We start from the raw sequence: 19,795 nt of genomic DNA, 5'->3' as shown, positions 1-19,795 counted from the left end.
GGGGAGTGCATATCTGGGTCATTAAAAAGGGTGGTACAAAAAGACCTAGATTCACTAACCCCCCCCCTTACCATGTCCAATCCGTGTCCGGGCACCCGATTCACAACACGTCCTCATGCAAATAATGTCAATCTGAGGCATGCCCCAAACCGACCACACGGATTGCTGAAGAGCGATCCTGATGCATGCGCAGACCATCTTCTTTGCCTGTAGATTGTCTGCGCATGCGCTTGCTCTCCGTAGCAAAAACTTTTCTTTTTTAATTTTTAGCAATTTTTGTGCTTTTACTCGCCAGCCATCCCAGTTCCCTTCAAGCTCACGCCGGCGGCCGTGCCGGCTCTCTTGGCTCTCCCGGCCCCGATACCGACCATTTTGCCCAACTCTGCCCTGTCCCTCAGCCCATCTCCACACTGTAGACAGCCCTCCAGGTAGTGGATTATTTTAAAAATTGTGCATACATGCGCTACTGGTGAGAAGTGAAGAGTGTCTTAACCCCAGTGGCCCACAGTCACCCCGCTCCCCTGCTTGACAATAGGGAGGGCATCGGGACTGACCCAGCTTTTCTGTACTGCACCAGAGGACACTGAAATGAAGTCCGTGCCACCCCGACTCTCCTGCTCTCTGCCGCCATTCTCCACAGTGCAGCCCCACTTTAAACCCGCGGGTACAAACTATGGGCTTGCACTGTGGGGAAAGGCGGCAGAGAGCAGGAGAGTCGGGGCGGCAAGAGCAGGAGATGTGCTTTAGCTGGTTGCTTACTTTTCAGGGGACCATAGGAGAGAATGCTCAGGAGAGTCGGCAGGGACGTGAGCGACTGGTCCTCAGAAGTTGCTTCTTTTTTGATCAGCCAGCCCAGTCGGTGTACCTGGATTTGTTTAGTGAATTGAGGCTCTTTCTACTTTGCATGCCGTTTCCCCTCATTTGCATGAGCGGATCAGATCAGGTGCAGATACGCTCAGGAAGAAGGTTAGTGACTCGGGTCAGGGTCGCAAAGTGCTCAGGACACAGTCGGTAGGCTTAGTGAATCTAGCCCAAAGTGTTTACAGCTCCCTGAAGGGGGAGGGAAGAGTTGTCATCACCTCTAAGAGTAACACCTGATGAACAGAATTAGAACTCATGATAAAGGTTCCCCACAAAGACCTTTGGGCATGGCAGTTGACCTCAGGACAGTTGCGGCAAGGATCAGATTAGGAACAGTGGAAAGTCTATTAAAATAGTGAAAAAAGAATTCCTGGGTAATTAGAAAAAAAGGTTGCACTGGTAAAATTATCAAGACCAAAAACATTTTCTGGAAGTTGCTCTAGAGCAGTGTCTCTCAAACTTTTTTTTAGCTCTGGCACACTAAACAGAGCAAATGTTTTTTTGCGGCAAATTATAAAATTGCAAACCAACAAAAAATTAAGTTTTAGAATTCTTTAAAGTTCTTTAAGCTATGTATGGCTAACTGCAATAACGGTGAAACTAAAGTAGATAGAACAGAATTTCTCATTAATGCGATGGATGTGTTTGTTTTTGAGTGCAAATTAACTCAAAAAGTGGCTCAATAGTCGACAAGCAAACACGCATTTCATCATCCACCATCTGCAGTTCTCTTTTTTTTTTATTTAATTCCTGTCAGAGCTGAAAATCCACGTTTGCAAAGATAAGAACATCCAAATGGTAACAAAGCCTTGATTGCTTTGTTGCTCAAGTTAGGTTAACTACTGCATAAAAAATAAAGTTACTTATCGTTAGTGTTCAAGGACCAATCACTTCAAAGAATGATGCTCATCTGGGCAGTTGTATCCTTACACACATAGATGCTCAAAACATTGACAGATTTCTGCGTGCGCAACATACATGTCATCTATCCTAGTGTATACTTATGAAGGAAATTTTTACAAATAAAGTAAAATTCTGGAATCTGTTGTGGCACACCTAAAATCTCTTTGGTGCCCCTCACTGTGCCATGGCATACAGTTTGAGAGACATGGACATGGCATGGACAGTAACAGTGCATTAATAAATTTGCCATTAGCAAACCCAGCTAGATTTTCTGACTACCTGTCTACAAAAATGTATTTAGCAGTTCCCTATAGAAAGCTACACCAACTTTGTTCATTTTTGCCTGCAACTTTGAACAAGCAAAAAAAAAAAAAAATTAAGCATGAACTCTAGAAGTGCCAAAGTTTTTTTGCATTAAACACTGGAAGGGGTTTTTTTTCCTCCAGAGTCAAATTACTCAGTGTAGTCTTCCAAGCCTTCTAGTATCCCTATATCTTGTAAGCATTTGAATACAGCTATTTAATTTGGCTTTAACTTTAGACTTAGACTTTAACTTTAGCTTAGACTTTAACTTTAGCTTAGACTTTAACTTTAACTAAGACTTTAACTTTAGCTTAGACTTACTTAGCTTTGGTGTTTTCAAACTCTCTCATTTTCATGAATGTGATTTGTTTTTGCTTTTCCAGTTCTGCAGCCAAACTCTTTAATTTGCCTGAAAGGGATGCAATGGAGTTGTCTTGCTCTGTCACAGTCTGCTCCATCTCAGCTAAACGCATCAAGTCTTTGTTTGTAGGAATTACTAAAGAAGGTTTCTTCATCAGATCCTGTAAATTTAATTAACAAGCCACGATAATTTTTCATTTGAGAGAACGCAACCATCTTTCTTTGTTTGCTATAAATGACCTGAAAATAAATCAAGATTAATCTTACACCTTTTTTCAGTAGTAGGTCAAAATGAGTTCCATTCTGACTCACCAGAAATCTATTTGTCCCCAGAGGACTTGTAACCTAAGGGTAATAACTAAGGGCCAGATTCTCTAAACAGCGCAATCATGCAACAACACCGTTTAGAGAATCACGCCTTCAAAGGTAGGCACTGGAAATGTAGGCCAGGGTTTTCAAAGCCTACATTGATGGCGCCTACCTTTGACGTGAATCGTGCCTATGCAGGCATTTTATAGCCCTTAATACCGCTTCTGGCATTAACCATGCCTAAAGTGGCGTTAGGCACCATAAAGCACCTCCGGAGGTGCAATTCCGATGCTGGGTTGTTGGTTTTTTTTTAGGCGCCTTGAATATTAAGTCCACTTTTAAATGGTGTTTTGGACTTAACTTAAGCATCGTAGGGTGCCGTTTATAGAATATGGACCTAATTGTTTTTGAGATTGCGAACATAATGCTCTACTTGGAAAATATGGAATTAATAGTCTGGAAAAATAGAGAGATAATCCTCAGTAAATATGCTTTATGGGCCAGGACTAAAACTTTGTATTTCATGTAATAAGCACAAGAGAACTAGTGCGCCTCCTCTAATAAAGGGATCACATGATCAGATTTCCAGATTCCCTTGATCAATTTTATAGCTGTATTTTGAAAGATCTGTAAATGGTTAAAGGTATACTAGAGTAATCTATTGAAGAATTTCCATAATCAAGCCTACTTAATACCAGAGCACGAACCAGTTTAAGAAGAGATGAATGATCCAATAAGGCCGAATTGATTTAATAAAACTGATAGGAGTCAAGACAGCTGTTGATAATAAGACGACACATGGGGCTCAACTGATTTCTATGTCAAAATCTAGACAGTAGGATATTCTCTCCATGCTTGCAAGCTGTGCAGAAGGAATCCACTCCACCTTTTTTAACTCCTCCTCCTTCCACAGAGCTTTGCTGACCCCTTTAGTTTGTACCAAAACAGGTGATAGCCCTATATAGAAACACACAATAAGGAGATGTACAGGAAGATTCCCTGAAATATAGTTCTGTTCTGAAAGTATAACAAACATGTTAAATATTGCAATAAAACAATCCTAACATTGAAATAACCATACCAATCAAACATTTATGGAGCTCATTCTCCAATGTGCTACAGAATTAAGACTCTTCGTCATACCCTTGAGGTCTGACTGACATCAAATCTCAGCTTTGACTCAAACTGTCTGATTGAGACAGTAGGCAGGCACAGCAATAATTGACAGGGTGGGGTTCCAGAATGACACACCTATCTACTAGAAAAGAAATTAGCAAGGTAAGAACCTAATCTGTTTTTCTAGTGCAATAGGCATGTCATTCTGGACAGTAAGGACATACAAAAGCAGCCCCCAAAATACTGAGGATCCAAATACGGTCTCCTCCCATGCTGCCACGTCCACTTTGTAGAATTTGGAGAACGTATGAAGTGTGGATCAGGTCGCTGCCCTACAAATCTCCTCGAGCGAAATGGCCTGAACTTCTGCCCACCAAGAAGCCATACTTCTTTTCAAATGTGGTTTAAAGAAGACCGGCTATGGCTTAGCACTAGAGAATGACACAGGGACAAACTTTTTTTCTCCATCACCACCATCTAAACTTTGTCCCTGTCCCCAAGAGCTTGGCTCCCCGTCCCCATCCCATCCCCGCAAACTGTCTGATTCCATCTGCACAAGCCTCGAAAAGTTATGATTTTATATGAAATCATTTTATTAAAGTATAAAAAGAAACATTATTATGTACAATTGTCATTTTATAAATCACAAATACAGAACAAGGATCAACAAAACCCCTGTCTCCCCTCCCCCTCACAAATATCCCCTCCACTATGAAGAAAACTGAACAAGCCAAAATTACTACAGAATGCAAAAAAGAAAAATCAATCTAACAGAATACTTAAGTCACACATGGCAAGAACAAGGCAACTGCCCCCAGGCCAGAAGCATGGCCTGGGCTTTGCAGTCCCCAGTTATGTCTAACATCAGCTCTGGCGGGATCCACATTTCAAATTTGATATAATGGAAAATTTATTTCTTTTTTCTACCTTTTGCTGTCTGGTCATTTTATTCTTCAAATTACATTGGTCTCTGGTTTCTGTTTCCTTCTGTCTATGCTTAGGAGACTCTCCAGGGTCTCCTGACCATTTGACATTTCTTCTTTCTCCACACTCACCATCTATCTTCCATCTCTGTGTATGTTTTCCCCCATATTCAGCATCTCCCTTCTCCGTCTCCTGTACGAGTACTTCCCTTTCTAGTATTTTCCCTGTGCCCATCTTCCTGCCTTCGTCATCATCACTTTTGTGTCCCTTTCCCCTCCATGTCCAGTGTCAATCCCTCTGTTAAGTCCAGCATCTCTCTTCTGCGTTCCTATTCTCCCTCATTTCTAGCCATCTTCCCTCTGTGTCCATATACCCTCCTTTGTCTGGCACTGCCCCACTGACTGGGTCCATATATCACCCCCATACAGCATTTCCCTTTGTGTCCCTGTCCCTATTGCTCCCATCCATGCTCACCATCTCCCCTCTTTTTGTATTTCTCCCTGTGGCCAGCTTCTCCCCTCTTATACCCTTACACCAATGTGTCTCTCGCCCTCTCTTTCCTCCCTTCCTCCACTGTGGTAAATATTTCACTCCCTTCACCCCCTTGGTTCAGCATCTCTTTCCCTTCCTTTTTCTCTCCTTCTCCCTGCAGGTCCAGCACCTCTCTCCCTTCCCTCAGCACTCCTCCCATGGATTTAACACCTAGCTCACCCCTTCCCTCCAGCCCCCCCCCCCGTGATCCAGAACCTCTCTCCCTTCCCTCTAACCATCCTCCCAAGGGTCCAACACCTCTCTCCCTTACCTTTAGCTACAGCTCTGAGCTGCAGGTCTGGTACCTCTCCCTTCCCTTCTTCCCCCCCCTCTCATGGGTCCAAAATTACTCTCTCTCTCTCCCCCAAGCCTAGGTCCAGCACTACCCTTCACTTCAGCTCTAGGCCATCTTGCTAAAAGCTGGCATGAATTAGAGGTAAAAGAGCTTGAGAACTCCATCCTTGCCAGTTTTGAGGCATCATGAGGTGATTTGAAAGTTCTAGAGAACTTTGAAAGAAAAAAAAAAAAGGGAAATCCAAACAGCCACCATGGTGTTTTATGCAAAAAAAATGGCTCAAAAATGACTTAACTGAGGACCTGTTTGGCCAGCCTGCCAAGGGATTAAACTGCTGGCTGCAGATGCAAGTCTGTTTCTCCACACAATTCTTCCCTTCATTGGGGAACTCTGATGTACCAACAGTTGCAAAAACTGCAAAAAAAAATACCAAAAATAATATACAGAGCAGATCAGCTTGTGTGCAAAAGAAAAAAAACCTGAAGGAGCAGCAGAGCCCTCTGTGGAAGAAGGAGTTGAAAAACCAGAGCAATTCCTTTTGCAAGGCTCACAAGCAAGGGGAGGATGCTCTACTATTCAGACTAAAACTCCTATTGCACTAGAATTATTATTTTTCATTTCTTTTTTATATGTATGTACTGTATATTGTTTTGTACTTTTTATTAGCTTTGAAAACGTAATAAAGATTAAAAAAAAATAAACAGACCTCCAAAGGAAAAGTATGTCCTAATAAGCTTATGGCACCTAAATAAAGTACAATAGAGAGATATTTTTTAAACTCATTATTTAGACAAATGCTGGCTTTTACAAAGCCGCAGTAGAGGCCTCTAACGTAAATAGAATTCCTAGAAAGCCTACCACGGCTTTGTAAAAGGAGCCCAAAAACAGTTAGGTTTAACTAGCATATCCAGTATTTTTTTTTTATTTATTTATTAAATTTTCTTTTTTTTTATTTTTTTTATTCATTTTCTTTTGTTACAACAAGTGTTTCATATAAACTTATTAAATACTTAAATACATACACTTGATATACATACTTATCATCATCAAGTTTAAGTTTTTTTTTTAGAAAATTAATGTTATACAATTTTATAATATTATGCAGTAAAACTAAATTTATATAATTTCTTTTGAATGTAGAATTCCCCCTCCCTCCCTCCCAATCAATCAATAATATTTAAAAACAACTTTATTGTAAATTCATTCAACATTGATATAGTGTGTAAAAATCAAAAGTAAAATCCCATTTCATTCCCTTCTAATCAATTTTAACTTGGGAAAATTTAATCATTCATTACAAAATTCTGTTAATGGTCTCCATATCTTTTGAAATTTATTAATATATCCTTTTTGTGTTGCTATGGTAAGCTCCATTTTATATATATGACAAACAGAATTCCACCAGAAAGTGTAATTTAATTTGTCATGATTTTTCCAATTCAATGTGATTTGTTGTATTGCTATTCCAGTTAAAATAAATAAAAGTTTGTTATTATTTGATGTTATTTGACTTTTTGTTCTCATTGTTGTTCCAAATAATATAGTATCATATGTCAAGGCTACTGGGTTTTCTAACATCCTATTAATTTGAGGCCAAATTGATTTCCAGAATGTTAAGATGAATGGACAAAAGAATAGAAGATGGTCTAATGTCCCAATTTCAACATGACAGTGCCAGCATCTATTAGATTTAGAGCTATCAATTCTATGTAAACGTGTAGGGGTCCATAAAGCTCTATGTAAAAGAAAAAACCAAGTTTGTCTCATAGATGCTGACACCGTACATTTTAACCTCCATGACCAAAGTCGTGGCCATTGAGATGCACTAATTTGGTGCTTTATCTCAATGCTCCAAATGTCTCTAAGACCATTTTTTGGTTTTTTATTTATATATCCGGATATTAATTTATACCACTGTGCAGCTTCATGTCCTATTGAATTTATCTGAAAACACAAGAATTCCAAGCTATGATAATTAGTAAGATTTTTCCATTCAGGGAACCCTACCTGAATGGATTGCTTCAATTGCAACCATCTAAAATATTGTGTTTTATTAAGATCAAATTTATGTTGCAATTGTGAAAACTCCAGCATTTTACCATTTTTTATTATGTCGTCTAGAATACGAATACCTGCTATCATCCAGTTTTTCCAGATAATTTTGAAACCGCCTATTTTGATCTTGGGGTTTAACCAAATTGTTTGAGTTGTTGATTTACTAATTGGAATAGGAGTTAGATTACTTATATATCTTAAAGTTTTCCATGTATCCATGAATATTTTATGTTCTTTGTATAGCCTTGGCATTTTGATACTAACTACATGACTAAGACGTAATGGAAACATAAGTCTCCATTCTAGCCAAAACCAATCTGGGATATTTACAGTGGGTTCTGGGAGGATCCAATACATACCTTGACGTAGAATATAGGCTTGATGATACCTATAAAAGTTGGGAAAATTTACCCCTCCCTCCGCAATTGGTCTTTGCAATGACACTAATGCAATTCTGGGGTTTTTCCCAAGCCAAATGAATTTTGTTAATATCTTATTTAATTTTTTATAGAAAGAATTTTGAAAGAAAACTGGTATCATTCCCATTTGGTAACAAACTATAGGCAATATCATCATTTTAACAGTTTGTATTCTTCCCCACCAAGATAAGTGTAAGGGGTTCCATTGCTCACACATCTCTGTTACTTTTTGTAATAAATTTTTTTCATTAATTTTCATTGTATCTTCCAAATTTTTTGTAATCCAAATTCCAAGGTATTTAATAGCATCTTCCTTCCAAACAAAAGAAAATGAATTAAATAAACTTTTTGTACAATGTATATTTAATGGAAGTATTTCTGATTTATTCCAGTTTATTTTATATCCTGAAAATTTTCCGAATTTTTCTATTAGTTCAAGTAGATATGGAATGGTAGTTTCTGGATTCTTCAAATATAATAGTAAATCATCAGCATAAGCTGATATTTTATATTCTTTATCTGAATGATTTATACCTTGTATCTCCTTTACTTGTTGGATTGCTAATATTAAGGGTTCTAAAACTATATCAAACAGTAAAGGAGACAAAGGACAACCTTGTCTAACTCCTCTTTGTAGATTAAATTTTTCTGAAAACATATTATTAATGTATAATCTAGCAGAAGGGGAGCTATATAATGTTTGTATCATTTGTGTGAATCCAGGACCTATACCAAACCATTCCATTGCTTGATACATAAATGTCCATTCTATTCTATCAAAAGCCTTTTCTGCATCTAAAGAAACAGCAAAAGTAGGCTCGTTCATTTTCTTTGTTAAGTATAACATATGGAATGCTAGTCTAGTGTTATGAGATGAATGTCTTTGAGCAACAAATCCTGTTTGAGACATACTTATAATATGTGGGAGAGCTTTAGCCAATCTTAACGCAAGGATTTTTGCTAATAATTTTCCATCTACATTTATTAAAGAAATTGGTCTATAGTTCGATACCAAAGTGGGATCTTTATTTGGCTTTGGCAAAACTATTGTTAATGATTCTGCCATAGTGCCATTTGTACAACCTTTATTAAGTTGATATTGAAAAAGATTTAATAAATAGGGTAATAAAAAGTTTTGAAATGTTTTATAAAATTCGACCGTATAACCATCACCACCTGGAGCGGATCCAACTCTAAGGGATTTCAAAGCTGTTTCTAATTCTTTTAGTGATATTGGTTCTTCCATACTTCGTTTTATATGTTCAGGAACTTTTGGACCCTCTAATAAATTCAAGAATTCTAAACCTTCCTTTTCTTTATTTAAATAAGTCTCGGAAGAATAAAGAGATTTATAGAATTTTAGAAATTGTTTTAATATTGGTTCAATTTGTGTAAGTGTTTCACCATTTTCATCTTTTATAGCAATTATTTTTGTTTTCTTTTTTTTCACTTTTAGATAGTTTGCTAGTATTCTTCCCGACTTATTTGAGTTTCCATAATACAATGCCTGCTGTGCAAATAAATCTTTCCTTATCATTTTTGATGATATTTCACTGTATTTACATTTGAGTTTTAATAGTTCTTGTTGTATAGAATATTCCCATTTTTCTATTAGTTTTAATTCTAAATTTTTAATTTCTTTTTCTAAATTAGAGTATTGTTTTCTATTTTGTTTGTTAAGATAAGCCGAATAAGAAATGATTTGTCCTCTTATTGATGCTTTAAATGCATCCCATAATATTTCTCTAGAAATCTCATCTTTATCATTCACTTGAAAAAAATCTTTCATTTTTATTTGAAAATTTTCACAAAATATTGGATCAGCAAGCAATGTATTATCAAACTTCCATATTGGTCTATTTGTATTTTGATCTGTGATCTTAATTTCAATCCATACCCCACCATGATCAGATAAAATAATTGGATCAATGGCAGCTTTTGTTACTTGATGTGCTAGGTGTTTTGATATAAAAATATAATCTATTCTTGAAAAGGAATTGTGAACATGAGAACAGAATGAAAATTCCCGTCCATTAAAATGAAGTATTCGCCAAATATCAATTAAATCACAAGTTTGTATTAAATTATCTAATCCCATTGATTTCATATATCTACTTGGGTTTTTGTCCAATAGAGGATCCATAACAGCATTAAAATCCCCAGCTACTATTAGATTTGAAGTAGCCAGTGGCAATATCAATTGTTGAAGAGTTTTAAAAAATTCATTTTGGTTCGAATTAGGGGCGTATATATTAAACAACGTCATGGTAGTATTTCCCATATTCATTTCCACAATTATCCATCTTCCATTAATATCTGTTGCCTTTAATTTGAATGTAGCATTACATTTTTTATTTACCAGAATAGCAACTCCTGCTTTTTTCCCTGTAGCTGGTGAGAAAAAACAATGTTTGACCCAACCTCCTTGTAGTTTACTAGATTCAATATTTGAGAGGTGGGTCTCTTGTATAAAGCATAAATCCGCATTTTGCCTTTTTAAAAATAATAGAGCTTTTTTCCTTTTTATCATATGATTTAGACCATTAACATTTAAGGATATTATTTTAAGATCCATTTATGCATTTTTGATATATTTTCCTTAAAATTATATGAATTGGTTTTATTAATTTTTTTCCCCCAATTTTTAAATATTTTAGAATATACCCTTTTCCTTTTTTTCCCCATTCTCCATTATATTTCCCCCTTCCCTTCCCTCCCTTCCCTCCCCATTTTAATATGACCACTTGGATACGCATTTTGAGGTTAGGTGTATATAACTCCTACAAGCTATTAAAATATTTAACTATATTTACTACAATTATTATTTATTTTATTTTATTTTTTTTTTGGTTTGTATTGTATAATAAAGTAATTGTTTTCTAACAGTAAATTCTAAGTGGTGCCTAGAAATATTTTCATTTTTAAATATTAAGTTTAAATTATTTTCTTTCCCCTTTCTTTAAGGAAATTATTACTTATGACAACAATGTATACCACATATTCAGTTAGATATGAATTAATTTAAAATAATGAATATTATAATTCAAATATTATAACTTATATTTTTAAGTCTTAGGTATATGTTTGAAGGCAGTCACAAAGGATGAACAGATTTCTCCACAGTCCAACCTTCAGGAGATTATCTTTTCCTTTCAAAATAGTTATTAGTATTATTCGATAATAAGTTCTTGTTTATGAGGTCATTGGCTGTTCATATTGATCGAGGAAATCTTGAAGTTTTGTTGGATCTAGAAAATTTTGAGTCTTATTAGCAATGGTAATTTTCATTACTGCTGGATAAAGAAGGCCATATCTAGCCCCTAGAGCTCGCAGTTGGGGTCTCATGTCCAGGAATTGTTTTCTTCGTAGTGCAGTCTCTTTTGCAAAGTCAGGAACTATGTGAATTCTTGCATCCTGACATTTGAGGTTTTTGTTTTCCTTTGCTAGTTGGCAGATTTCTACTGCTTGTTGGTGTCTCAATAGTTTGAATATTAAAGTTCTTGGTCTTGATTGAAGGTTTTTATTCTGTGTTGGTATTCTGTGTGCTCTTTCTATTTCCAATGTAGTTTTGAATTTTAAAGGTAGTATTTTAGGTAGAAATTGTTCCAGGAATGTTATAGGGTCATTTTTTTCTACCCCTTCCGGAATTCCGATGATCCTTAAATTATTTCTTCTTTCTCTATTTCTGCTGTCTTCCAAGTCTCTTTTAATTTCTTCAATTTCTTTCCATACTCTTTTAGATTTTCTCATGTCTGTATTCAGTTGTTCTGTATTGTTTTCTATGTCATTTATTTTATTTTCAACTATATCCACTCTTTTGGTGAGAATTGCAGCATCTTCAATTGCTTTTTTTAATTTTTTATTGCTGTCTAATACTATTTCTTTAATTTGTCTCAACTCTTCCATGACGTCAGGGGTTTCATCTGATGGTAACGGAACTTTTGAGGGTGTGTTATTTGGCTCTGGTTTTGATCTTTTATTGCTGCTACCAATACCGGAACCACTTGCTTCTGAATCATTTTTGTTCTGTTGTTTTTTAGATGTCATCTTTTGTTATTTTTTTTTTTTTCTTCTCTTTATCTCAGCTTATATTTACTGTCTCTTTGTATCGGTTTCAATATTTTGCCGCTTTTCTCTTTTCTTTTGAGTCTTCAATTTATGTTTTTACAGTTTTGCTGTATCAATTTTATAAAGAAGATAATGGTGATATTCTATTAGAATTTGTTTCTATTTTTTTTTTAAAATAGACAAATTTTTCCTTTTTCTTTTTCAGCCTTTTTCTTTTCTTAGTTTTTTGTCTCAATCTTGTTTTTAGATCAGACTCAAGACTTTTATTTCAGTGTTCTTAGAGCAACTGTCAGTTATTTGTTTTTAGTTCTATTGCTGTGAGTAAAAAATGTCAGTAGTCTTTCTCTCTATTTCTCTTCTTTCATGTCTTATCTTAGCCTCTATGAAGGCAATAACACTCAAATTAACAGCGTTTTTCCTCTTAGGTTTTTTTTTTTTTTTTTCTTTGGCTGGTCAATCTTTTATATGTTTATTTTTCTAATTCTGTTAGTCACTTTACATCAGCGCTGAATGATTGATTCTCCTTTTAGAAGCCCAATCGTAGCCCTTATCAAGGAGAGCAATACTTTGTCTAGTATTCTTGAAGTATATGTCTTTATCAGTTTTTTAGCGCCTCTCAATTATCTCTATATATTTTTTTTTTTCATATTAAAAAAAAAAAAAAAACCGTTACTCCTTTATTCTATAATCTTTCTCACAGCCAAAGCTTTTATATCGGATTCTGTTTCAATTTCAGCAGAGGAGGTTTACATTTATATTATATTTATATTAATCATTCACAGTGAAGTAGAGTCATATATTGGCAGCAAAGAAATGGCTCCTTAAAAAAAAAACCGTTGTCAACTCTGTTCTACATCAAATTTCGCTTTATCACCGGCAGGAGAATGCCATTTCAACTAGCTTATCTCCACTGCTTAACAGGCACTACGGTATTCTTCTAATATATCATTTACACAGAAGAAAAATTTTCTTTGTTGTTAGACAGCTCACCAACAGTTTTATATTCCGTCAAGCTCCCGTTTTTTTTTTTTTCACTTCCCTTCTTTGAATTTAGAAACGGCACTTTTACTTTTACTTTCGATCGTCTCTCAAACTTTCTCCGTCTTAGCCAAGGAGGTAGACCTTAATCATTGCCCTCTAGATTATAGTAAATTACTTTTTTTTTTGTAGTAATCTCAGCAAAATAAGCTTGTTTATACGGAGCTTCTCCTTCACCCGACCGTCATCGTTCGCGTCCAAGCCACGCCCCCATTTATTAAATTTTCTATACCGTTCTCCCAAGGCAGCTCAGAACGGTTTACATGAATTTATTCAGGTACTCAAGCATTTTTCCCTGTCTGTCCTGGCAGGCTCACAATCTACCTAATGTACCTGGGGCAATGGGGGGATTAAGTGACTTGCCCAGGGTCACAAGGAGCAGCGTGTTTGAACCCACAACCCCAGGGTGCTGAGGCTATAGCTTTAACCACTGCGCCACACACAAAGCAAAAGAAGAGAGAAGTCTTACCAAAACAGTTTGCTTAAATTTATTTAGGGAGACATCTGTGTGCACATCCAACTTCTGATATAATACATGGAGATTTTCCTCATGCTTTTTAATAATTGCCTCTTGCTCCTGATATTAAAAAACAAAACAAAACCATTAATATAATTTATTTATTTATCCAATTTTCTATACTGTTCTCCCAGGAGAGCTCAGAACGGTTTACATGAGTTTATTCAGGTACTCAAGCATTTTTCTTACTAAATATCTGTGCAAACAGATAAAATGTGGAAAAATATTATACTTGGCAACATTTCTTATTTAAAAGAAATCTTAAGTTTGACAACAGCAATTTCTCACCTGTAACAGGTGTTTTCTTTAAACAGAACTGATCAGGTACAATAGAATGGGAGACGACATTGCCAAACAGAACAGCTCTCCCAAAGCTCAGAACTCAATGTAAAGATCTGCGCATGCATGGCTTTTCCTGTGTGTAACAGCCTCCTCAACTTTTCAGTTAGTTTCATAACTCAAGAAGCAATGCAACTCTCAGGGACAGGAGAGGGATTTTATGCCTGATCAGTCTTGCTGTCTTTGGAAAACATCTGCTACAGGTAAGAAAAATATGTCTTTTTCCATCAACAAGCAGGATTGGTTTGAGTGCTTCTTATCTTTCTGCAAACTAACCATGTCTCGGAAGCAGCCCAATCATGAAAAGATGCATGAGTTACAATGTCACAAAACACATGTTGGTCAGCACGGTTCACTGTGGACGGACTCAAACTGTAGTATGGAACCAGGTCCAGGACATTACTTTGCATATGGTGTCCAGACATGCAGCATTTTCTAGAGCTTTGGAAGAAATATTCTCTGTTGTGTGCCTAATATACACTGGTTATCAATGGAAAATAAGTTTTTCTGGGTAAAAATATAAAACAGTCCAAGGAAAAATTTTCCTCTAGATAATGAGATCGTCTGATAAAAGGAACTGTACTACAGTATGAAAGCAGAAAAAAGAAAAAACACACTTTGAACAATGACAAATTAAAAAGAAAATTCTCTAAAGATGCAAGATATAGTATAAACCAAAACCAAAGCTGAATCACCTCTCTTGATTTTTCCAGATAATGCTGATATTTTTTCAATACACTTTCCTTCTGGTTTAGTCTCGCCTGCATGTTTACAATGGTCTGTTGAGCAACTTTCAGACTTTTCTGGTAGACTGGATCATCTTCTTTCTGGCTAATGTCACCTAACAGCTTTTCCTGTTCAGAAGTAGTTGGTAATCTAAGTCTCAGTTCATTTATTATCTTGTCCCGAGCCAAGACATTTTGCTCTGTTTTCCACAGAATGGCTTCCTTCTCTTTTGCTTTCTGTAAAAAGAAAACCAGAAAAGTTCATTCTAACTCAATTTTCCTTGGTAGGTATGGAAGTCTTTTCAGGGCTGGATCAAGACGACGATATGGTGCCCCAAACCTACTTTTGTTTTGAAGCCTGCATGTCTCACACCCCAAGACTAGTTCCCGCCTCCCTCCTCTGACTGACAGAGGATGCAGCCTCTGAAAGGACCGAAGGACAGCATCAGGAGGGAGGAGGGAAAGTGCTCCTCTTCCCTCCTCTGTTGCTGTCCCTTCCCCCTTGCGGCAGCTGCCCTATGAAGCTGTATACCAGTGTTTCCCAAACCTGTCCTGGAGGACCCCCAGGCCAGTCGGGTTTTCAAGATAGCCCTAATGAATATGCATGGAGCAGATCTGCATTCCTGGCATCTCCATTTTATGCAAATCTCTGTCATGCATATTCACTAGGGCTATCTTGAAAACCCAACTGGCCTGGGGGTCCTCCAGGACAGGTTTGGGAACCACTGCTGTATACTGTCAGAACCAGGCAGCAGAGTTGGAGGAGGGAGGAGAGTGTTTAAGCCAATGAAATGACCTTTTGTTGTGCAGGGGTAAGATTGTGGCACTCCCTTATTGGGCAAATACGGAAATGTAGTGATAGGAGAACATTTAGAAAACTACTTCTTAAAGCATAATTGTTTGTAAATGCATTTCTTTAAGTAGTGATTTTCCCTGTTCGCTGATTTTCCAAAGGATTTGATTACTTGTGTTCATCTGTTTTATTTGTCACAAATAATTTTATGCATGTAACATTTTTGTAAACCGTCTTGGCTTAAAACGGTACAGAAATTTTTAAAATAAATATCCTATAGCTTAACTTATGGGCTGATGTCATGGCCCAGAGCATTTTGTGCCCTGAGCCAGAGCCTCACCCGGTTTATAGGTTAAGCTGCCCCCCCCCCCCTCGAGTCTTTTTCACCACACTCCATCCTACACACCTCTTCTAAAGCTTTGTAGGCTACTCGGGTTTCAAGGATCGTTCGAACATGTTCCTTAATTTTTCTCAGTGCAATATCTAGTTGCTGTGGAAGGGGTAAACTGGAGTCTGGGACTGAGCCAGTAGCCTCTTCAAACTGTACAGAAAACAAAAGTGATATACATGAAGATCAATTGCAATCTATTAGACAGTGCTAATGATCTCTCTGAAAACATTCAATGTAAGTACCTTCTGAGCAGTGCTAAGTACTTCTTGTTGCTGATGCTCATACATGTCTAACTGGCGTTCAAGCTCTACTTCTCTCTGATCCCATGCCATCTGCCGCTCTTCATGAAACTAAAATTGAAAATAGGTTTCTTATATGGATTAAACCAAGGAAGTTGACCAAATGACTCCACAGAAGAGAAATCCAACCAAAACAAAAGACTCTGTGGAGAGTTGATGTTCCTGATAGACTTTATTATTGATAATCCACAGAAAGAAATATAGGACCCAATACGGTCCCTGTTTTGACAAAGGTGTCTTCTTTAGGCGTCCCTGTAGTCCGTAAAGAAAAACTCGTGGATTATCTACTGATGCTAATGAACGTATACTGCATAAACTCTGCGTGAGTGACTCGTGAGTGGATTAGCCAGAAAAACAAAAACAATCTAGTGGTTGCAACATCTAGACTAAGCATGGTGTCTATTTCTTTTAAACAAACAAACAAAAAAAATGCATTGCAAATTTACATCTACAGTCAAACTGCGGTTTGTGAGTATTTTGCAAGATGAGCAAAACATTCCCGAAAATCATGCCTCACAAACCGAGCGTTGACTCGATTTGCGAGGCCCTCCCCCCCACGAACCGGCATCCCCTCCCATCCAAACACAATCCCTTACCCCAATCTGGAACCAGCACCAACGCACAGGACGTGCTGGTGCCCGAAGATCTTCCCTCTTGCCTGGGATGGGCCTTGAGCATCTGCGCATGCTCAAGGCCTTCTGGTTCTCGCAGGCAGATGCTCAAGGCCAAGCCCAGGCAAGAGGGAGGATCTTTGGGCACCGGTATGTCCTGTGCGTTGGTGCTTGTGCCGGTGCCAGATCAGGGTAAGGGATTGTGTTTGGGTGAGTAAGGAATGCCAGATCAGGGGGGGGGGGCGTTCGCTGGCAGGGGGGGCCATTCTGGTTCTCGGGGTGTGTGGAGCAGCACCAGTGGTCTTGGGGGGGGAACGAATCAAGCGAGTTTCCCTTACTTCCTATAGGGAAACTCGCTTTGATATATCAGCAATTTGGTTTATGAGCATTCTTCTGGAACGAATTATGCTCGTAAACCAAGGTTCCACTATACTTATAATATGATCACTGTTTATCTTGGCATGGAGTGATGTGCTTATACCTTGCTCTGCTGTACAGTTTCTTCTTCTAAACCCAGGACAGTATGTTCATATTCAGAAATGATATTTTTCAAATACTTTATCTCTTCTTTTCCCTTTATTAACTCTCGATTCAACTTCAGATCCTGAAGACGAAGTTCTTCCATTTTTTTGTGCCATTCTGTCACCTGTTCAATTATAAATGCATGCCTTACCATAGGAGAAGAATAAATTAAAAGCAGAGAAAATGCTGCTTTTGGAGGCCAGTAAGCAATCCACATAATTAAAAAAAATATACCTAGTTAAAAAAATGAACTCTTATATGAGCCATGTGGTAAAATATGGCAGATGATCAAAACTGTGGATAAAAAACCCCAACAACAATCTAAGCGGAAAGGCTGAATGATAAAATCATGATTTTTAATTTTAGATGATTTACTTTGTCAATCATAGTCCCTGAATGGGAACACAATCCAGGATTGCATTTTCCAAATATTTTTAATTACTTTGGTTTGGTGTTATGATAAAAGAAGACAGAATTTTATTCTTTGTTGAGATTTTTTAAAAATGGAAAAATGTGACCCTGTATTACAATCCCAATTGTGGATCTTAATAATCAAAACATCTCACAAGCCGGATCATAATAATGAAAACATCTCACAAGCCGTTCTCACTCAATAGCTGACAACAATTTTGTAATTTCTTCTACTGGTCTACAAGGTAACAAAAACAAAATTTTTTTAAAAAATGTATTTCAAACCTTCTGGGCTCCTCTTGCATCTTTCAAAGTAGCTATCAACTCTTCCAAGCCTTTCAACCGTAACTCTACTTCCAGTGCACGGTTCTCCATATCTTGGCGTTCCTGCTGGGTACGCTGCATGTCTTGCATGATTTTCAACTTGTCATTCTGCAGCTGGATCATGGTTTTGGAGAATTTTTCTTGTTGCGCCAAGGGCAGGGCACCGCTGAACTGACGACGTAAAGACTGAACCGTGTGACGCAGATGTTTGGCTCGATTTCTCCCTTCTAGTCTTGCATAGTACAAGGCTTGATCCTTTGCATCAAGCTTCTGCTCTAAGCGTAGATTGTAAGCCTCCAACTTTTGCAGTTTGGCTGTTGCAGCTTCTAGCTTGCCCACTGCAGTAGCCTCGCTAACTTGAAGAGCTACAATATGCTGGTGTAATTTGGCAATCAGGGATTTTTCTTCTGACTGTGCCTAATATAAAATAAAATAGAGATTTTTTTTTCATGTAAAGACATGTAGTCATGGTGAAGAAACTTCAATAAAAAAACTTTTATCCCCTCTACAGGTAGAAGTACCCATGCTTTTTATGAAGTACTGAGGGCCTACAAGAATCTAGTGGGATTTGCAAATTATTCCCAACTAGTCTTTAAGCCCGTTACATTAATGGGTGCTAGAATAGATGTGTCTTTCTATCTCTCTCTCTCTCTCCTTGGCCACTGTCTGTGTGTCTTTCTCTTTCTCTCTCTCGTTGGCCGCTGTCTGTCTGTCTGCTGTCTCTTTCTCTTTCTATCGGCTGCTGTGTGTCTGTCTTTCTCTCTCTCTCATTGGCCGCTGTCTGTCTGTCTCCTTGGCTGCTGTCTGTGTGTCTTTCTGTCTCTTTCTCTCTCTATCGGCTGCTGTGTGTCTGTCTTTCTCTCTCTCTCCTTGGCCACTGTTTGTGTGTCTTTCTGTCTCTTTCTCTCCATGGCCACTGTCTGTTTTTCTGTCTCTCTCTCTCTCCTTGGCCGCTGTCTGTGTCTGTCTTTCTGTCTTTCTCCTTGGGCGCTGTCTGTGTGTCTTTCTGTCTCTTTCTTTCTTTCTTTCTCTCTCTCTCTCCCCTTGGCCGCTGTCTGTGTGTCTGTCTGTCTTTCTGTCTCTTTCTCTCCTTGGCTGCTGTCTGTCTTTCTGTCTGTCTTTCTTTCTCTCTCTCCCCTTGGCCGCTGTCTGTGTGTCTTTCTCTCTCTCTCTTTCCTTGGCTGCTGTCTGTGTGTCTGTCTGTCTTTCTGTCTCTTTCTCTCTCTCCTTGGCCGCTGTCTGTCTTTCTGTCTGTCTTTCTTTCTTTCTCTCTCTCCCCTTGGCCGCTGTCTGTGTGTCTTTCTCTCTCTCTTTTTCCTTGGCTGCTGTCTGTCTTTCTGTCTCTTTCTCTCTCTCCTTGGCCGCTGTCTATGTCTGTCTGTCTGTCTCTTTCTCTCCCTCCCCCCTCTGCAGCAGCGCCACCAGCCTCCAGCGCAAATAAACAAATGCTCATCCTCGACCCGCCCAACGAACAAATTCAGAGGTAAGGGGTGTTGGTCGCCACTGGGCGGGCAGAGAGCGCGGCTCCTGTGAGCTGCAATAGTGCTCTAACCCAGAGGGGAGAATGGAGGCAGAGGAGAAGGCCGTGCGACCAGGGAGCAGCAGTAGTTGTGGCCTTCCCTCCCCCTAGCTCAGTCATCGCCGCCGCCTCCTTCTCTCCCTGATGTCAGCCCCGAACATG

The 19,795-nt window shown here is 38.1% G+C and overlaps 1 protein-coding gene across 3 annotated transcripts in view; it reads right to left on the bottom strand.

Moving 5' to 3' along the window:
* Positions 1–19,795, bottom strand: part of CEP290 (centrosomal protein 290) — a 283,184-nt gene that overhangs the window by 104,502 nt on the left and 158,887 nt on the right. For all 3 annotated transcript variants that reach the window (XM_033953471.1, XM_033953470.1, XM_033953472.1), the window contains exons 30-36: positions 18,076–18,531; positions 17,339–17,503; positions 16,190–16,297; positions 15,963–16,097; positions 14,734–15,000; positions 13,652–13,759; positions 2,389–2,588 (exon numbers count right to left, since the gene is read on the bottom strand). In XM_033953471.1, the coding sequence (XP_033809362.1) occupies positions 2,389–2,588; positions 13,652–13,759; positions 14,734–15,000; positions 15,963–16,097; positions 16,190–16,297; positions 17,339–17,503; positions 18,076–18,531 (1,439 nt within the window). The remainder of the gene's footprint in view (positions 1–2,388; positions 2,589–13,651; positions 13,760–14,733; positions 15,001–15,962; positions 16,098–16,189; positions 16,298–17,338; positions 17,504–18,075; positions 18,532–19,795) is intronic.

This window comes from Geotrypetes seraphini, chromosome 7 (assembly GCF_902459505.1).
Source record: "Geotrypetes seraphini chromosome 7, aGeoSer1.1, whole genome shotgun sequence".
NCBI classification, from domain to species: Eukaryota; Metazoa; Chordata; class Amphibia; order Gymnophiona; family Dermophiidae; genus Geotrypetes; species Geotrypetes seraphini.
The sequence above is the reverse complement of the archived record's forward strand: the minus strand, read 5'-3'. Positions and strand labels throughout refer to the sequence as shown.